The sequence below is a fragment of the Simochromis diagramma genome, unplaced genomic scaffold (genome assembly GCF_900408965.1).
Source record: "Simochromis diagramma unplaced genomic scaffold, fSimDia1.1 OVJJ01000738.1, whole genome shotgun sequence".
NCBI lineage: Eukaryota > Metazoa > Chordata > Actinopteri > Cichliformes > Cichlidae > Simochromis > Simochromis diagramma.
The window spans coordinates 218,282-237,589 of NW_024387255.1; the positions used below are offsets into that span (position 1 = coordinate 218,282).

A 19,308-nucleotide genomic window follows, 5' to 3' on the forward strand; every position below is an offset into this window, starting at 1 on the left:
GGGCGGCTGTGGCTACAATGTAGCTTGCCATCACCAGTGTTTGTGTGAATGACTGGATGTAGTGTAAAGTGCTTTGGGGTTCATAGGGACTAAGGCTACGTTCACACTGCAGGCGAAAGCGCATCAAATCCGATTTTTTTTTTTTTTTTTTTTTGACCCTATGCGACCCATATCCGATCATGGTATGACAGTGTGAACGGCACAAATCCGATATTTTCAAATCTGACCTGGGTCACTTTCGTATGTGGTACTGAATCCGATACATATCCGATGTTTTAGAAAGCGACTGCTGTTTGAACGGTCATGTCGCATTAAATCCGTCTTTTACGTCACTGACACAAGACAGACGCCAATTATCAGCGCCCGAGAAGACATCGCGAACGCTTCCTGGCCATCCCGTGTAGATGTCAGTGAAACTGTTGGGAAGACAACGTTGGAGAAACATGAACATTTTATTTGTACTGTATAATCTGCAGATTATGACAAATCTGCAACTATCCTTTGAAGCACCGCTCCTCTAAAACAGCTATAAGGATCATTATTAGGTTATCTACATTATTATGTGAATAACAAAATAACTTAAAGCAAAAATTGGGAAACGTAAAGTCCGAAGTCTTTATATTAAGGGCCATCAGTCAAACAATATTGTTTGCTCTGGGTCTAAACAGAGCGCGTTGTGTGTGACGTCTTCTTTTGCGCATGCGGGCCGCTTTGAGTGTTCACACTAGAGCCAATCAATAAATCCAACATACAGGGAGTGCAGAATTATTAGGCAAGTTGTATTTTTGAGGAATAATTTTATTATTGAACAACAACCATGTTCTCAATGAACCCAAAAAACTCATTAATATCAAAGCTGAATGTTTTTGGAAGTAGTTTTTAGTTTGTTTTTAGTTTTAGCTATTTTAGGGGGATATCTGTGTGTGCAGGTGACTATTACTGTGCATAATTATTAGGAAACTTAACAAAAAACAAATATATACCCATTTCAATTATTTATTTTTACCAGTGAAACCAATATAACATCTCCACATTCACAAATATACATTTCTGACATTCAAAAACAAAACAAAACCAAATCAGCGACCAATATAGCCACCTTTCTTTGCAAGGACACTCAAAAGCCTGCCATCCATGGATTCTGTCAGTGTTTTGATCTGTTCACCATCAACATTGCGTGCAGCAGCAACCACAGCCTCCCAGACACTGTTCAGAGAGGTGTACTGTTTTCCCTCCTTGTAAATCTCACATTTGATGATGGACCACAGGTTCTCAATGGGGTCCAGATCAGGTGAACAAGGTGGCCATGTCATTAGTTTTTCTTCTTTTATACCCTTTCTTGCCAGCCACGCTGTGGAGTACTTGGACGCGTGTGATGGAGCATTGTCCTGCATGAAAATCATGTTTTTCTTGAAGGATGCAGACTTCTTCCTGTACCACTGCTTGAAGAAGGTGTCTTCCAGAAACTGGCAGTAGGACTGGGAGTTGAGCTTGACTCCATCCTCAACCCGAAAAGGCCCCACAAACTCATCTTTGATGATACCAGCCCAAACCAGTACTCCACCTCCACCTTGCTGGCGTCTGAGTCGGACTGGAGCTCTCTGCCCTTTACCAATCCAGCCACGGGCCCATCCATCTGGCCCATCAAGACTCACTCTCATTTCATCAGTCCATAAAACCTTAGAAAAACCAGTCTTGAGATATTTCTTGGCCCAGTCTTGACGTTTCAGCTTGTGTGTCTTGTTCAGTGGTGGTCGTCTTTCAGCCTTTCTTACCTTGGCCATGTCTCTGAGTATTGCACACCTTGTGCTTTTGGGCACTCCAGTGATGTTGCAGCTCTGAAATATGGCCAAAATGGTGGCAAGTGGCATCTTGGCAGCTGCACGCTTGACTTTTCTCAGTTCATGGGCAGTTATTTTGCGCCTTGGTTTTTCCACACGCTTCTTGCGACCCTGTTGACTATTTTGAATGAAACGCTTGATTGTTCGATGATCACGCTTCAGAAGCTTTGCAATTTTGAGACTGCTGCATCCCTCTGCAAGATATCTCACTATTTTTGACTTTTCTGAGCCTGTCAAGTCCTTCTTTTGACCCATTTTGCCAAAGGAAAGGACGTTGCCTAATAATTATGCACACCTGATATAGGGTGTTGATGTCATTAGACCACACCCCTTCTCATTACAGAGATGCACATCACCTAATATGCTTAATTGGTAGTAGACTTTCGAGCCTATACAGCTTGGAGTAAGACAACATGCATGAAGAGGATGATGTGGACAAAATACTCATTTGCCTAATAATTCTGCACTCCCTGTATGTATCCACCAATGAGGTACCGGCTGCGCATCTAGACACATGGTAAGAACCGATCGTTATGTCTAAATCAAGCACTTAAACAGCATTTCTATGGTACCATGGCTGCTCTGTTGCACACAAAGCACAACTCAGGGCAAACACGCATGCTGATGACCTCTACCCGCAGCAAAGTGCCACATGAATTTACACGACCGGTAGAAATGCAGAAACACAGTACACGTGGAGACACAAGCAGCCATTTAAAAAAAAAAAAAAAAAAAGTATAGGCAGAGCGCCATGGACAGATCAGCACAAGTCTGATACAGGTTGCTCAACACAGCTGTGCCAGAAACCTTGACGGACTTAATATTGATCATGCTTACCTGGGTTTTGTTGCGGCAACCACGACATTCGTACGTGTGTGTCCGCGTGTTGGCGATGGCCATCAGTCCGCACAGGTTACAAACGTGCACCTGGTAGGGATCAGACGCCTCGAACAGACGCTCCCTCAGGAACTGAGCTGCTCCGTGAGCAATCTGACAGTCACGCTCCATCTCGCCAAACCGCAAACCACCATCACTGAGGATGGACGGACGAGATCAGACATTAATCTCTTTTTACTGAGCACAGGCAGGCTGATGCCGGGCGCAGTCATGCACAGCCACGGACAGGTGCGTTACTCACCGTGAGCGCCCCTCCATGGGTTGTCGGTTGAGAATCTGGACCGGGCCGCGGGCTCTCGAGTGGATCTTATCGTCCACCATGTGCTTCAGGCGCTGGTAATAAGTTGGGCCGATGAAGATCTGAGACGTCAGCTTCCTCCCAGTGAAGCCGTTATACAGAACCTGATCACAAACCAGTACTCAATATAAATATTCAAAAGCATCAGACTCCGCCAATAGGAAGTGTGACCTTGCGCTGACCTCATTTCCTCTGAGATGGTATCCATATTCAGACAGCAAGTTTGACACCTTCTGCACGTTGACGGCATCGTTAAATGGCGTGGCATCACCGATCTCACCTTTGTTGGCAGACACCTGAAACAAGAGAGTCACCCGTCAGCCTGCAAGTCAAAAGCTCGGGTACATGTTTATCTTTGTTTACACAACATAAGCAACAACGATGAGGCTCCATCACACCTACAGTCGTGGCCTAAAGTTTTGAGAATGACACAAATACTGGTTTTCACAAAGTTTGCTGCTTCAGTTTTTATGATAGCAATTTCATTGTACTCTAGAATGTTATGGAGAGTGATCAGATGAATTGCTAAATCCTTCTTTGCCATGAAAATGAACTTAATCTCAAAAATTCAATTTCCACTGTATTTCATCATTCAGCATTTCATGCCATAAAGGGACCTGCTGAGATAATTTCAATAATGTTCTCATCAACTCAGGTGAGAATGTTGACAAGCACAAGGCTGGAGATCATTATGTGCTGACTGAGTTAGAATAGCAGACTGGATGCATTAAAAGGAGGGTGATGCTTGAAATCGTTGTTCTTCCTATTAAACATGGTTACCTGCAAGGAAACACATCATTGTGTTGCATAAAAATGGCTTCAAAGGCAAGGATGTTGTTGCTACTAAGACTGCACCTAAATCAACCATTTATCTGATCATCAAGAACTTCAAGGAAAGAGGTTCAATTATTGTGAAGACGGCTTCAGGGCGCTCAAGAAAGTCCAGCAAGGACCAGGACCGCCTCCTAAAGATGATTCAGCTGCAGTATCAGAGTGCCACCAGTGCAGAGCTTGCTCAGGAATGGTAGCAGGTAGGTGTGAGCGCATCTGTACGCACAGTGAGGCGAAGACTTTTGGCAGATGGCCTGGTGTCAAGAAGGAAAGCAAAGAAGCCACTTCTCTCCAAAAAAAACCATGAGGGACGAACTGATATTCTGCAAAAAGTACAGCGAGTGGACTGCTGAGGAGTGGGATAAAGTCATTTTCTCTGATGAAGCCCCTCTCCGATTGTTTGGGGCATCTGGAAAAAGGCTTGTCCGGAGAAGAAAAGGTGAGCGCTACCATCAGTCCTGTCTCATGCCAACAGTAAAGCATCCTGAGACCATTTATGTGTGGGGCTGCTTCTCATCCAAGGGAGTAGGCTCACTCACAATTTTGCCAAAAACAGCCATGAATAAAGAATGGAACCAAAACATCCTCTGAAAGCAACTTCTTCCAACCATCCAAGAACAGTCTGATGAAGAACAATGCATTTTCCAGCACGATGGATCACCATGCCATAAGGCCAAAGTGATACCTAAGTAGCTCGGGGAACAAATCATTTTGGGTCCATGGCCAGGGAACTCCCCAGACCTCAGTCCAATTGAGAACTTGCGGTCAATCCTCAAGAGGCAGTTGGACAAACAAAACCCCACTAATTCTGACAAACTCCAAGCATTGATTATGACAGAATGGGTTGACATCAGTTAGGATTTGGCCCAGAAGTTGATTGGCAACATGCAGAGGTCTTGAAAAAGAAGGGCCAACACTGCAAATATTCACTCTTTGCATAAACGTGATGTAATTCTCAATAAAAGCATTTGATACTTATGAAGTGCTTGTAATTATACTTCAATACATCATAGAAACAACTGACACAAAGATCCAAAAACACTGAAGCGGCAAACTTTGTGAAAACTAATATTCGTGTCATTCTCAAAACTTTTGGCCACGACTGTATGTGTGAACTTCACTTCATTTTCTGCCCAACATCAAGAGATTTTACTTAAACACAGAGCTGCTAACATCATTAGCAAACACTTTATTCACACTTTCATCGCATCGTATCATACGTTCTTTTCAATCGTTCTTGCAGAGATTTCTAATTATGAGGCCCACAAGTGCACAGGTGTTTATTTTAACTGCACACCATCTTCAGTCCTCCACATCCAAATGAGCAGCGTTAGCTTCAAAACTCCACACCTGGTGCTCAGATGAGTCTTTACGGTGAAGTAAAAGTGTACTTAGGTACCTGAGCCTCTGATAGTGCAGAAGGCTTCAGCAGCTAGCAGCTGATCCCCACAGTGTCAAAATGAAAGGTGTGAAATAACCCAAACTCTTCGCCTCTGTCAGTGCGCCCCAGGGTGGCTGTGGCTACAATGTAGCTTGCCATCACAGGGCTCTAGAGTGCGACCAATTTGGTCGCAAATGCGACCCAATTTTTCAGTGGTGCGACTAAAAAAAAATATTTGGTTGCACCTGTGCGACCAACTGTTTGGGTAGCAAAAAAAAAAAAAAAAAAAAAAAAAATTTGCAACCTTCCCTGTGGTCAACAACAGACACACATTATGCCCCTATCGTGGACTAAACCAATCAGAGATAGTCAGGGGCGGGACCTCTCTGATTGGCCGTGGTCCAGTTGAAAGTGCAGGTGGAAGTGGGAGGTGAGTAGCTTGAATAAAGCGATATCAATTCATTAAATCCTGAATCGACTTTTAAATATAACTGTGTTTTGCCAGAAACGCCAGATTCTCAGATTAAAGCTCACAAAACCATTTCAACAACAAGCATACAGCAAATGAGAGCAGGTACACGGACTCCACACAAAGACGTAAACACAGAACGGACCCGACGCATCAGAATCAGCTTTGTCTTTCTCGGCTTTCTCACCCGACGGCTGTAGACGGACACGCTGTCGGAGCTTAGCGGTTCTGATGCGTCCGGTCCGCGCTGTGATTACGTCTTTTTGCACTGATTCTGAGCTGCAGGTTTTGTCTCTCTCCAACCAAAATTCACCGAGCCAGCAGCAAAAGAAGCAGCAAAAGAAGCAGCAAACTGCGCTTCACATTTGATCGATGTCGTCATGAATTTTGCTGTTTTGCTTCCACGACTATTAAAATCACACTTCATGCACAGCTAGCTTTCTCTCTCTCTCTCTCTGTACTTCAAGAACAGTTTCCCGTCTCCAATCTCTGTTTTCTGTATTATTCATTCGCTTATTACCCACCAGTCTACCGTTGTTTACAGCGCTGTGGCTGCTGTCTTTTTCTTTTTCACTTAAATGACCTCGGACAAGAAAGCCTATTTTTTTCTGTTGTTCAATACTGAAGAAATTTAAACTTTATATGCAGAACATTGTAGAATATTTTTAAGGTTATCTGCTATAAAAAGCCAGACCAGGAAAATCTCCTTCATGTTTTTCTGTGTTTTATTCTCAGTTACTTTCACACAAAGGCATCTGCTGTGATGTTCACAATTCTGATGAAGTCAGTACTGATAAGTGATCAGAATTATAATATTTCTGACTGTCTGAGGCTAAGTTGAATCGAATCGGGACGTTGAAAACCGGAATCGAATGGATTATAGAAATCAGTGATGATACCCAGCCCTAGTGAGCAGCCTAGGCACGACAGAAGTGGATGTAGCTGTAATAGGAAAAGAACTATTGCTAACTTCTCTGTTAAGTTAAGGCCTGATCCTTCTGAAATTCATAGCCAGTGCTCTGACACGGTGTCATCAATCTTTGAATGCTGAAAAAGCACAGTGTATCCAGAAAAACACATTATATTATATCAATTATTATAAAATTTGTGTGCGCCTAACTTTTGTGCCGGTACGCCTAACTTTTTAAAGTTAGGCGTACCGGTACGCCCATGGCAAAAAGTTAGTCTAGAGCCCTGCATCACCAGTGTGTGAATGTGTGTATGAATGGGTGGATGACTGGATGTGTAAAGCGCTTTGGGGTCCTTAGGGACTAGTAAAGCGCTATATAAATACAGGCCATTTTTTTTCTCTTCATTTACCTGTCATCAGGTAAGAGAAGCAAGAGATCTGAAATTGGGCTTTAAATCTAGCACAGGGTTGCAGAGTAGCCTGAGCTAACAGCTTTCAGGAATCTTTTCAGGAAGACACACGCTACCACAACTGTCAAAATAAAAGCCTTATTATGAGAAAAAAAAAAGTACTTTGTCACAGAGTTAGACTTCTTTACCTTAAAGATCAGTTGTTATAAATTAATTAAAGATCTGCTACAATTTGACTGTTGTTGTGACTGGCACTATGTGAATAAACTGATGTGTAATTATCGTTACCTTCCCCTGCAGACACTCAATCAAATGGCCGACTGTCATTCTGGACGGAATGGCGTGAGGGTTGATGATGATGTCAGGAGTGATCCCCTCACAGGTGAATGGCATGTCCTTCAAAATAAAGCAAATCAATGAGAGCCTTCAAAAATAAAATCTCAGTTTTGATTGTTTTTGTACTTTGAGCATCTTTGCTGTTTCCTTTCCTGTTGTGTTAAAAATATATAACTTTAATGAATCCTTCGTGTGTATGGGGAGCGGTGCCCTGATGATAGGTACGTGACCTGCTGGGATTACCTCCTGTCTGTACTGGATCCCACAGGTTCCCTTCTGTCCGTGTCGGCTGGCGAATTTGTCGCCGATCTGAGGAATTCGGACAGAGCGTACCTGCCGGAAACACGAAGCTGTTAAACTGTGGCCGTGTCATCTGACCTCTCAGGTGTCTCAGGTGTGCGCTCACCCTGATTTTGCAGAACTTGTAGCCCTCCTGATTCAGGGTCACCATGACCTGGTCCACGATGCCCGTCTCACTGGTCCTCAGAAACGTGCTGCAGTCTCTCTTCGTGTAGCGGCGGTTCGTGCTATCCAGCTCGTCGTCATTCTCTGGCAGTGTCACCGTCTTCCCAATGATCACGTCCTCGCCAGAAACACGGACGCCAGGTGCAATGAGTCCATCGTCATCCAGCTTGTCATAGATGGCATGTCGCATCCCTGGGCGTGATTAGAATATGATTAGCCCCGCCTCCTAAAACCTGACCGGTTGTCAGACCCGAAGTATTTTTCTGTAAATGGCACACTGGGTGTGGCTCTCTCTGCAGTAGAGTATCACTTCCTGTTCCAGTGCACAGCTTGTATAGGTTATCTATGTAACCAATTTAATTAAAGCTTATAGAGAACTTCTTATTTCATACTGCATCTTCACATGATTTATCCAAAGCGCACTCTGTTGATTACATTCACAATGATACTTGTAGTGTAGTGTTTGCAGCTCTGTACCAAGGTAGCGAAGGCTCTGTTAGTTCTCCTCCAGCAGACAGTACCAAGCAGCTGGGAAAACATGATGGCTGGGTGACCGTGAGGAGGAAGCGTAGTGTTAAACAGAAGCCCTGGGTACACCACCAACCTGTTTATGTGTCTAAATGTTTTTCCCCACACTGTGACACACCCACTGGGGAATAAACACTAGAGTAAGTGTTGATTTTGTTTTGAGACATGTCAAACTAGAAACCTGCAATCATAATCGATTGTCTTCCAGGGCCCATCACAGTAGATTTCTTTCTGAAAGCGCTGTACTAACACAGAGCTGAGCAGCTATCTGAACGCTACTCCAACAGAGGTCGATCATCTTGTTAATAATTTCACCTCCTCACTAATAGTGCTGCAATAAACGATTATTTTGATAGTCGAATAGTCACCAATGGTTTTTTTTGGGATTAGTCGACTAATCAGATCATGCATCCATTGGACGTGAAACGTCCAGCTTATTGCACCAGCAGCATCTGCTCTTATATAACTATCATTAGCTTACAGCTTTAAATGTTTAAGGTATGCGCTAGCTAAAAATAAAGACAAGATGATAATTTATTAAACTTTTAAGGAAATTTGCAGATTGTTTTGGTGGAGTTTAATAAACTCAGCCGTCTGCTCCTTGCTATCTAAAATATAACAGGACACCGGGGTAAACTCTCGACCATCTCACACTTCTGTTTAATCAGCTGTGTAAAAACTATAACGTTAATCTCAGCCAAACCGATTTACTAAGGAACAATAACAGTTTTAAGTTATCTGAGTGACTTATATATCATGTTTAACCTGAGTAGAGAAAGACAGCGGGGGTTTGAAAATGATGTGCCCGGAGTTCGCTGTTCTTGCCGGCTCTAGTGAGCCTTGAACCCCGGCTAGCTATCCCACAGATGTATTATCTACAGCTACTTTTAGTACCGTTGATGTTAAGTTAGACTCTTTTTCTCCAATTGATCTTTCTGAGTTAACTTCAATAATTACTTCCTCCAAACCATCAACGTGTCTTTTAGACCCCATTCCTACAAAACTGCTCAAAGAAGTCCTGCCATTAATTAATGTCCCTGACCATCTCTGATTGATTTAGACCACAATATGGGCATAATGTGTGTCTGTTGTTGACGCTGAACACGCTGAATAAAAAAAAAAAAAAAAAAAAAAAAGTCTCTGCAACTCTGAAAGTGTCCCACGGACACTTTCAGAGTTGCAGAGACTTTTTTTTTTATTTTTTATTTTTTATTTTTTATTTGAACAGTTGGTCGCACCGGTGCGACCTAAGACCAAATGGGTCGCACTCTAGAGCCCTGTAGGGGGTCATATGATTGTTGTTTTTTCTGTATGTATTATTGTAGGGTCTACCTTACAATGTAAAGCACCTTGAGGCAACTGTTGTTGTGATTTGGTGCTGTATAAATAAAATTGAATTGAACCAAGATTAATTAATGAGTTCTCACCTTGACAGGTTTCACGCGTCGGCTTCTCAAAGATCTCCTCCTGATCAAAGCCTTTCTTAGACTCCTGCTCTTTGTATGACCGATAGAACACAGACCTGCCAGGTGAAATTTTTAACTTTTAACACTCCTGTCACACATGTGGTCACAGGTGCATCAGCCAACAACTTACCTGAAGAAGCCTCGATCCACGGCTGACCTGTTCATGATCACAGAGTCTTCCTGGTTGTAGCCGGTGTATGAGGCGATCGCCACAATCGAGTTGATACCTGAAAGGTGTGAGAACTTTTATACGTGAGCATCTCAGTGGACAGTTGAGCATCTCAGTGGGCAGTTGAGCATACCTGCGGGGAGCTCCCTGAAGCGCAGGTACTCCATGGAGCGGGTGGTGACGAGTGGTTTCTGAGGGTAGTACAGCACGTGAGCGAGCGTGTCCATTCGAACATGGAAGTTGGTGATGTAAACACCCATGGCCTGCTTCCCCATGGCGGACTGATATGTGTTCCTGGGAGACTGAAAACACGCGTGTTCAGGCCCGAGCTTCCTGTTTGCTTGCTTATCTATTTATCTGTTTGCTTGTTTATTAGTTTGTTTTGTCTGAGTACCTGGTTGTGATCAGGGAATGGGATGATGGACGCACACACTCCAAGGATCATAGATGGATGGATCTCACAGTGGGTGTAGGTGGAACAATAGGCCACGCCTTTCTCCTGGAGGTCATCTGGGGTCATAGCGAGCATGACGGTCTCCTCTTCTAGGGTGTCTATGTACTCCACCACACCGCTGGCCACTAAGTCCTGCCAGCTAAGTGCCAAAGAACATTTATGTCAACACCACCTGAAGCATCTGCAGCAATTGCCAACCTTCAGCACCATCTCAACTGTCTGTATTCTGCCTCACCTGTAGTTGTTGTACTCGCGCTCCTTCAGCTGGTCGATGTGGCGTCTCTTCAGCAGCAGTTTCTGTTTCTCGACAATCAGCAGCGGTCGGCAGATTCGTCCAGCGTCCGTGTAAATTCTGATCTCACGCTCTCTAATGTCTCTGATCATCGACACCTGAAACGGTCAGGCGAGTTCTCAGTGATTGATCAACGGCCTGGTGGGCCTAACAAGGATTTCAATTAAATACCATCAAATATTTGATCAGGTAAACAGTTTGAATGACCATTTGAATTAGCTTACAGCTTATAGTGTTTCAGGTATGTGCTAACTAAAAATAAAGACAAGAAGATAATTTATTAAACTTTCAATGAAGTTTGCAGATTGTTTTGGTGGAGTTTAATAAACTCAGCCGTCTGCTCCTTGCTATCTAAAATATAACAGGACACTGGAGTAAACTCTCGACCATCTCACACTTCTGTATAATCAGTTTTCTGTCTGACGTTTATTCAGCTGTGTAAAAACTATAACTTTAATCGCAGCCAAACTGATTTACTCAGGAACAAATAAAACTGAAAAAAACAAACAATAACATGTTTAAGTTATCTAAGTGACTCGTATATCATGTTTAACCTGAGTAAATGCAGCCTCTTAAGGATGCGGTCCCCGAATTTGGACACAGCTACGATACCGGACACAGCTTGTTCTTCAGGGTTTAACGGCAGCTGGCATCCTTGTACATGAAGTGCTGCCATCTTCTGTTTCAGTCCATTATTACACGCTTAAATCCTACTACTTATTCCTGCGTCTTTCGGGATCTTACAAAGCTTCAAACGACGCGGCGACTATTAAATTAGTCGTCGACGATTTTGATAGTCAACTAATCGTGGCAGCCCTACTGTCTACTTTTGATGTGTGATGGAAATCGGTGAAGTGTACTGTTCGGTATACACAACACACCGCTAAATCAATTGCATCCAGGCTGCATGAACAGGAAACAGTTATTGATTACTACAAGTCTCAGAGAGAATGACCAATGAGAGCAGAGAGCAGGGGGAGACAACCAGCTTACCTGTTCTATCAGGTAAAGCAGAGCAGCAGCCGTAATCAAAGTGTTTGTGACGTCTCACAAGCAGAAAACAGATTTATGCCTTCTGTCACCATCCACCGTGTAAACATTCCAGTATTGATTACTGGTCGCGTGTGGATGTGTGCAACAGTGGTTACCTCAGAGACGATGATATCCATCTGTCTGCGGAGTTTCCTCAGTGTATTCATCAGCTGTTCTGGATCTTTGTGGATTCCCACCCAGCAGCCATTCACAAAGATTTTAGTGGCACTAAAATGTTAAAGCAGGACACACATTACACACCTGCAGGGTAATTAATAACCTCGTCTGACTATGAAATGGTCACGGACTCTGCAATGGCCGCAGGTGAGATCTCCTCCAGGTTCTCCATGCTCCACTCCTCCAGAAACTCCAGGATGGGCGATGGCTGCGAGCCCACAGAGATGTAGGCCATCAGGGCCAAGTTCTTCACCAGCCCCACAGCGTGACCCTGCAAACCATCAACTCCACAATCAATACGCCGGATCGCTGTGTTAAAGGTGAACCAATCTTACAACTTGCCAGGTGAGCGTTACCTCGGGCGTCTCGGCCGGACACACCATCCCCCACAGCGTGTTGTGCAGCTGTCGAGGTTTCGCCAGTTTTCCATCTCGACCGATAGGAGAGTTGACCCGGCGCAGGTGAGACAGTGTGGATGCGAAGGTGAGACGGTTCAACACCTGTGAACAGAAAAATGATGAGCATCAGTGGAGGTAGAGCGGCAGGTGTCAGGCTCTCATTTGTATTTCAGAGTGAGCATCAGTTTACAGGTAAGCTTACCTGTGACACGCCGGCTCGGGCCTGGTGAGCCTTCTTCACGTCGCCCCAGTTTCCTGTGGCAAGAGAGTACTTGAGCCCGTCAGAGATGATACGCGTCTTAATGGCGAGCTCTAGGTTGAAATCCTTCCCGCGGTCGATGAACTTCTGAGCATAGATCCTGATTTCCTTCAGCAGGTTTTTAAACATGCTGATGAGGAGAAGAAGAAGAATGATGTCATTCCTTCATCCAATCAGATTGCGAGTTCCAAACAGAAAGCTGATTAACAATAACAGCATCACACTGGAAAGCATTCTTTGAGTAACAGAACCTGCGTGTACACAAAATCTGCATGGTCGACAACAGAGAGTCCTCACCCTCGGAACAGGAAGGCCAGTAATGGCCCGGCGAGGTCCAGCCTCTTGTTGCCATAGTGATCTCTGTCATCCAGTTCCCGCCTGCCGAGAGCAGCGAGCAGCAACCTGTGCACCATGTACCTGAAAACACAAACACAGAAGGATTCCTGTCAAGTGCGTGACTCAGGTCAGCCTCAGGTGCGACAGTCAGCCTCAGGTGTGACTCACCCTAAGAAGTAGGCCTTCTTGGTCTCGCAGAAATCGCTTACACCGACATGTGGCAGCATCTCCTTTTGCAGGACTTCCTTTGCGTATTTAATTCGTCGCTCCTTCGTCACACCGGGTTTTGCGCCTCGTGAGCCAATGAAGTTCAACGCCACGTTCTGCTCCTGGATCACAAAAGCTTCGTCCAGAGAGGGCTTCACCTGAAGTAGGCGGGGTTAAAAGTTACTACCTGCAGACTGAGACAATCAAAAAAAAAATCATTAATGCGTCGTAGACTGACCATCTCCATCATCTCAGGGTCATCAAAGTCATAAATGATATGTTCCAGGATGTCTCTGTCCGATACGAAGCCCAGTGCCCGGAACACGATGATGATGGGAACTTCCTGTCGGATGTAGGGAAGCGTGGAGACGATCCTCTGACCTATGGCGCTCTTCTTCACTCCCTGAGAGATTAACAGCAATCAATAATCAGTGGTCTGGGTCAATTGGCAGACAACGTTCTGTTTGCAACAACAGAAATAAGAGCATCGCTCATCTCTCTAACTCAATGTTATGAGCTCTTCTCAGTTAATCGCAGCCCGGCTTGGGTGCTCACTTCACTTCCTGCTTCCAGGTAACTCACCTGCCCTCCTCGAGCCATCATGCTGACCCAGATCGTGCTGGTTGGGCGGGATGAATTCTCCAGGCAGGATCGGCACTCTGCGGTGTACGCATACTTCGAGTCCTTCTTGGCAAACACGTACACCGTGTTGGTGGCCATCTTTTCCTGAGCGATCAGCACCTGGAAACAGTGACACATCTGTTTACACGGCTGCCTGATGACACTGATGCGGTATCAGTGTATGACGCTCCATGTAAAACAATGCAAAGACATGAATGTGCGCCTGTTAGCTTGTAAGCAGGACACGGCGTGCGGGCGTAGCAGAATCATCGTTCTCTCGAGTAAGCAGCTTGCCACGCAATGATGTCAAAGCACACCTTTTCTGACCCATTGATGATGAAGTAACCTCCAGGGTCCAATGGGCACTCGTTGAGTTCGCACAGGTCTCGGTCAGTCAGGCCACTTAGCAGGCAGTACGTGGAGCGAAGCATGATGGGAATTTTCCCAATGAAGGTCTTCTGGTGCTGCGTCTGCAGCTGATCCTCTCCCTCCTTGATGATTGTCTTTGTGATGTCCACATACAGTGGCGCAGAGTACCTGAGGGGCAGGTGAAATGGGACAGGATGTGAGAAGGGGTGAACAGGAAACGACAGCAAAGACAGGCGAGAGGTAAAACTCACGTCAGGTTCCTCAGCCGTGCCTCGTTGGGCATCATGGGAGATGGTGCTCCATCTCTCTCCCAGTGGGTGGGCTTAGACAGGTAGATCTGCTCAAACTTCAGGAGATACCGAGGCTACACCAAAAACACAGTGATGTCGGTGATGTAAATGGTAAATGGCCTGTATTTGTAAAGCGCTTAACTTAGTCCCTATGGACCCCAAAGTGCCTTACACATCCAGTCGTCCACCCATTCACACACTGGTGATGGCAGCTACATTGTAGCCACAGACACCCTGGGGCGCACTGACAGAGGCGAGGCTGCCGGACACTGGCGCCACCGGGCCCTCTGACCACCACCAGTAGGCAGTAGTGTCTTGCCCGAGGACACAACAACCAAGACTGTCCGAGCCGGGGCTCGAACCGGCAACCTTCCGATTACAAGACGAACTGCCAACTCTTGAGCCACGTCGCCCCATGTGACACAGCTACCCCCCCTCCCCCCATTCTCAGTCACACCTGGTGGTACTCACCGGCTCCTCCACCTCCCCTGAGGTGTGCTGAGCTTCAGCCTGCAGGTCGATGGGTGGAGCGTCCTCCACGATCCTCTGAACAGACATCTGAATGAACTCATCGAAGGAATCTAGTTGCTGCCGCACCAGCCCTTTCTCGTCAAAATAAGAGCTGAGAGAGAGAGAGAGAGAGAGAGAGAGAGAGAGATCAAAATAAGAGCTGTGCTGGCCCCGTCAGAACCTCACAGGCTCATGCCAGATTCTGCACTCAGTTAAAAAAAAAAAAAAAAAAAAAAAAAAAAAACCCTGTCAGGCCATCGCATGACCCAAGCTTAACATCTACCTGTCCAGTCTCTGATCGATACTTCAATGTTGATCAGTGGACTGATCACTAGACCAGCGCTGGTCTGGTGTTGGTACAACTTTGATTCCTTACCTGCAGCTGAGTTCAAAATGGCAGACACATGAACTGTTCTACAGAGCAGATGATCATTTAATTCAGTTTCAGATTTGTGGCAACAGATCTTCTTATAGCCTCTGACTTATCTCTGTGCTTGTCCTGCTAGACCTCAGTGCAGCGTTCGATACGCCCAACTATCTATCCATGAAGCCAGATAACACACGCTTATCCCTTTCAGGGTCCACAATGGCGGCGCCTATCCCAGCTGTCTTAGGGCGAGAGGCAGAGTACACCCTGGACAGGTTGCCAGTCTGTCGCAGGGCTGACAGATAGACACAGACAACCATTCACGCATACGGACAATTTAGAACTTCCAGTTAACCTATCCCCACTAGCTGGAGTACCCGGAGAGAACCCACGCAAACATGGGGAGACCATGCAGTCGTAGATATATAGGATCTAACCAGACTCTTATTCTGGATTAGGGCTGCAGCTATGGATTATTTTACTAATCCGGTAATCTGTTGATTCACCAATTAATCAAGAAATCAGATAAGAAATAACTGTGTCTTATAAATGAGCAATAATAAATATTCAAAAGAGGGAAAAACAAGAATTTTCAATTTGAGCTGCTCATTGGTTTCCATTTCAGTAACTGCAGGGTTTTTAAATAGTTTACTGCATATAACAGCTGACAAAAAATTAACTCTTTGATTGTAATTGTGCAATATTAAAATTTAAAAAGGTCACACTAATAAAAGAAGGTAAACATGCAAGCTCAACAAAGACATAAAATAAAATTGTCTATATTCAAGGTTCTTTATTTGTCACATGCATAGTTATACAAGTATAACACACAGTGAAATGTAGCCTGACACACTCCTCGACATGTGCAAAAATTGGGGGGGGGGGGGGGGTGTAGAGGAAGAACATACATACATACACATACATATATACACACACACACACACACACATATACACACACACACACACATATACACACACACACACACACGTATATATATATATATATATATATATATATATATTAGGGGTGCAACGATATTCGTATCGATATTGAACCGTTCGATACAGTGCTTTCGGTTCGGTACGCATATGTATCGAACAATACAACATTTGTAATTTATTTTATCAATTTTCCTTCTGACGATGCTGTCTGTGTTGAGTGCTCAGTGAATCTGTGTTCGACTACTCCGCCTAGGCTGCACTGTCGAGCGCAGATCCACTGAGCGCTCAACACAGACAGCATAGTCAGAAGGAAGAGCGCAGGGCAAGCTAGCGAGACAGAAGTTAAGCTCTACTTGCAACATTCAGATCTGGCGTTTGGAATTATTTTGGTTTTCATGTGACGTATGACCCTGAAGGTAAGCGAGTCATGGACTAAAGTAAAACAGTATGTTGGATGTGCCATGCAATGCTCAATTACATTGGTGTGAACTAGTGTGTTAGCGCAGTTAGCTCGTTAACGTGTTTGCCGTCTAGCCCCATGCACGGAGCGATCGGCGGTAGCTCGTTAACGGAGATTTGCCGTGTTGTGGCGTTAAGGTCATTTCAACGAGATTAACCTGAAAGCACTAGTGGGAACACAACGAATATGACTGCACATTTACGCCGACATCATCCTAGTGCAAAGACAAAAACAACAAGCATGCTACTAACTTTAGCCGAGTCATTTAGACAGCTGTTAGCACATGATTCTCCTTATGCTGCTGAGAATATAGCCCAGAAGAAGCGGATAGTATAGCTTTTATTTTGGAAAGAGCCATTTCTCTGTAATAAACTCTCTTTTCCAAAGATGAGTGATTCCTCAATCAGATACAGGGCTTGCAATATCGCTAGCCCGACGTCCCGGAGCTAGCGATTTTTTCAGTCGGGCTACCAAAATCTATCTCTTCCCTGCCCGTCGGGCTATTGTAGGAAAAATATATGTCAATGCTTTTGCATTCTTTCAGAAATGTAGCTGGGTAATTATGTCATTGGCATCGGTGAGCCACTGTCAATATGTGACATATTGAAGTCGCGTTTGAATTTGCGCTTGTTATTTTGCTTTCACTTTGCAATCGCGCGAACTGTGTATAGAGAGCGACAGCACTGATCTGTGAGTGATGATAATTTGTGCACCAATTCCTCTGACATCGTCTTATTAATCGTTAGCTTACTATGCAAACATGACAAGTGAAATCTCCCGCAGCAAGCTTAAACATGTGAGAGGTTGATCGCGCAGAGAATCGCTGAGCTTATGTGAGTGAGCGTGTAAAAGCATTTCAGTTCTGCTGAGCCAAATAAGACAGGTCAGGGTGAAGAAGTGACAGCCAAAGAAAAGCTTACCACAAAACGGAGAAGTTATGACAAATCAGACTATAAGGCAAAAAGAAAGTGCAGCTTTATGGTTTCATGGACAAAAGAATTTCTGTGGCTGCAATATGACAAGCTAAATAACCAGGGCTGCACATAAGTGGTCTGCAGGTGCGCATTCGCTGTCAAAATAAAAAACACGCACAAGGGTTAGGGTTAAATTTAAAAACTGTACTTTTGAGTTAAAATATATATTTATAATTTTAATAAATGACAAATTAAAAATGCATGAACATTTTTTTGTATCGAAAAAATATCGAACCGTGACACCAAAGTATTGAACCGACAGAGCTTTGCATGAGAATAAGGGGAACACCGATTGTGGAGCAAGACCAGGTGAGCCATCAAATGCCATGATAATATAGCAGCAGTAATGTTACAAATGATATAACAATATTATACAACGGTTTAAGTACGTGTGTGATATTTGTGCTTTGTTTTTATTGTCTTTCCTCAGGAGAACAATCTCAAATAGATGAAGACCTGGTTAGCATGGTGATTGAGGACTCCCAGCCATTTAGCATTGTGGAGGACAAAGAATTTAAAAGATTTGTTAAATCATTAAATCCTAGCTATGTTCTCCCCACTAAAAAGGTCATAAAAGCAGTGAAAATTTAGTTTTTACAGAATAAAATGTGGGCAGGACTGAGGCTCAAAGCCTCAGTGTGTAGCTGTCCATTACCTGAACGTTACAAAAGCATAACCACTGTCCGCACCCCAACCACACCTCACCTCACAGTAAATGATCATTTCCATTTTAAGCATTTCCAAATGATAATTTTCCATACTGCCAGTATAAATATACACAGTATACTGCCATCACACAAATACATGTTTACACACTCCTTTTGTTGTTGACATTTACAGGCTGTGTGCAAAATGCCACACTCTTCAAATTCATGCCAACTAATATTTTTACGTCCAGTAGATGTCCTACTAGAGCAAATGAAGCTTCAAGAAGCTTTGCGCTGGGGTGAACCAATTGGATGAAAAGCTTCAGTGCTTCATGAAGCTTCATCTGCCCATCACTAGTTAGAGGACCTAGTGAGTTGGAGTTCACTCTTCTCTAGAGAGTAGAGGAATAAAAGGCTGTGTCCAAATTCAGGGGAAGGATGCTCATAAGGACACTACCTACCTACGTCACAAGGTGTCCTTAGACGGACGGGTAGTCAGGAAGGGAGCAGCTGTGGACAGCCCCCTTCTATTCTCCATATGTCATGATCGGAGGCAATAAGACGCAGGGTTCTCAAGCACGAACTGCTTTTTATTGAATTGTAGCAGCAGTGTACGTGGCTACATCAATTTCTGGAAAACACATATACACACCAGTATTCTAGTGACCTCTAGTGGCTGCCCCCATGGTAGCCTTACTAGGACAACATAAACAGATTTCACAACATCTCCCCCTTTAACAAAAGTACTTTAAACATAAAACAGTGTTGTCAGAACGCAGGAAATCACGGGGGTAGACTACCCTCAGTCCTGATAAGGGATTATTCTGCCCTTAGAACATAGAAAGGAGATAGTCCCAGTCTCTGAATCTGAGAGGTACTTTAATCTCCCGCCCCCTGGAAGTCACTCTCACAGGTGTGGTAGGGTGGAGAGGAGACCCGGGACAGGAGTGGCAATTCCTGCCTTAACGGT

General features: G+C 44.4%; 1 protein-coding gene across 1 annotated transcript in view; it reads right to left on the minus strand.

Moving 5' to 3' along the window:
• Positions 1-19,308, minus strand: part of polr2b (RNA polymerase II subunit B) — a 33,139-nt gene that overhangs the window by 8,911 nt on the left and 4,920 nt on the right. Inside the window, exons 3-24 of the mRNA XM_040002074.1 lie at positions 14,908-14,980; positions 14,398-14,510; positions 14,095-14,314; positions 13,739-13,897; positions 13,395-13,559; positions 13,118-13,314; positions 12,911-13,030; positions 12,557-12,743; positions 12,313-12,456; positions 12,088-12,227; positions 11,896-12,007; positions 10,691-10,845; positions 10,396-10,594; positions 10,135-10,303; positions 9,963-10,059; positions 9,794-9,888; positions 7,780-8,030; positions 7,617-7,706; positions 7,326-7,433; positions 3,219-3,332; positions 2,980-3,140; positions 2,679-2,874 (exon numbers count right to left, since the gene is read on the minus strand). Coding sequence (XP_039858008.1) covers positions 2,679-2,874; positions 2,980-3,140; positions 3,219-3,332; positions 7,326-7,433; positions 7,617-7,706; positions 7,780-8,030; positions 9,794-9,888; positions 9,963-10,059; positions 10,135-10,303; positions 10,396-10,594; positions 10,691-10,845; positions 11,896-12,007; positions 12,088-12,227; positions 12,313-12,456; positions 12,557-12,743; positions 12,911-13,030; positions 13,118-13,314; positions 13,395-13,559; positions 13,739-13,897; positions 14,095-14,314; positions 14,398-14,510; positions 14,908-14,980 — 3,265 coding nt within the window. The remainder of the gene's footprint in view (positions 1-2,678; positions 2,875-2,979; positions 3,141-3,218; positions 3,333-7,325; positions 7,434-7,616; positions 7,707-7,779; positions 8,031-9,793; positions 9,889-9,962; positions 10,060-10,134; positions 10,304-10,395; positions 10,595-10,690; positions 10,846-11,895; positions 12,008-12,087; positions 12,228-12,312; positions 12,457-12,556; positions 12,744-12,910; positions 13,031-13,117; positions 13,315-13,394; positions 13,560-13,738; positions 13,898-14,094; positions 14,315-14,397; positions 14,511-14,907; positions 14,981-19,308) is intronic.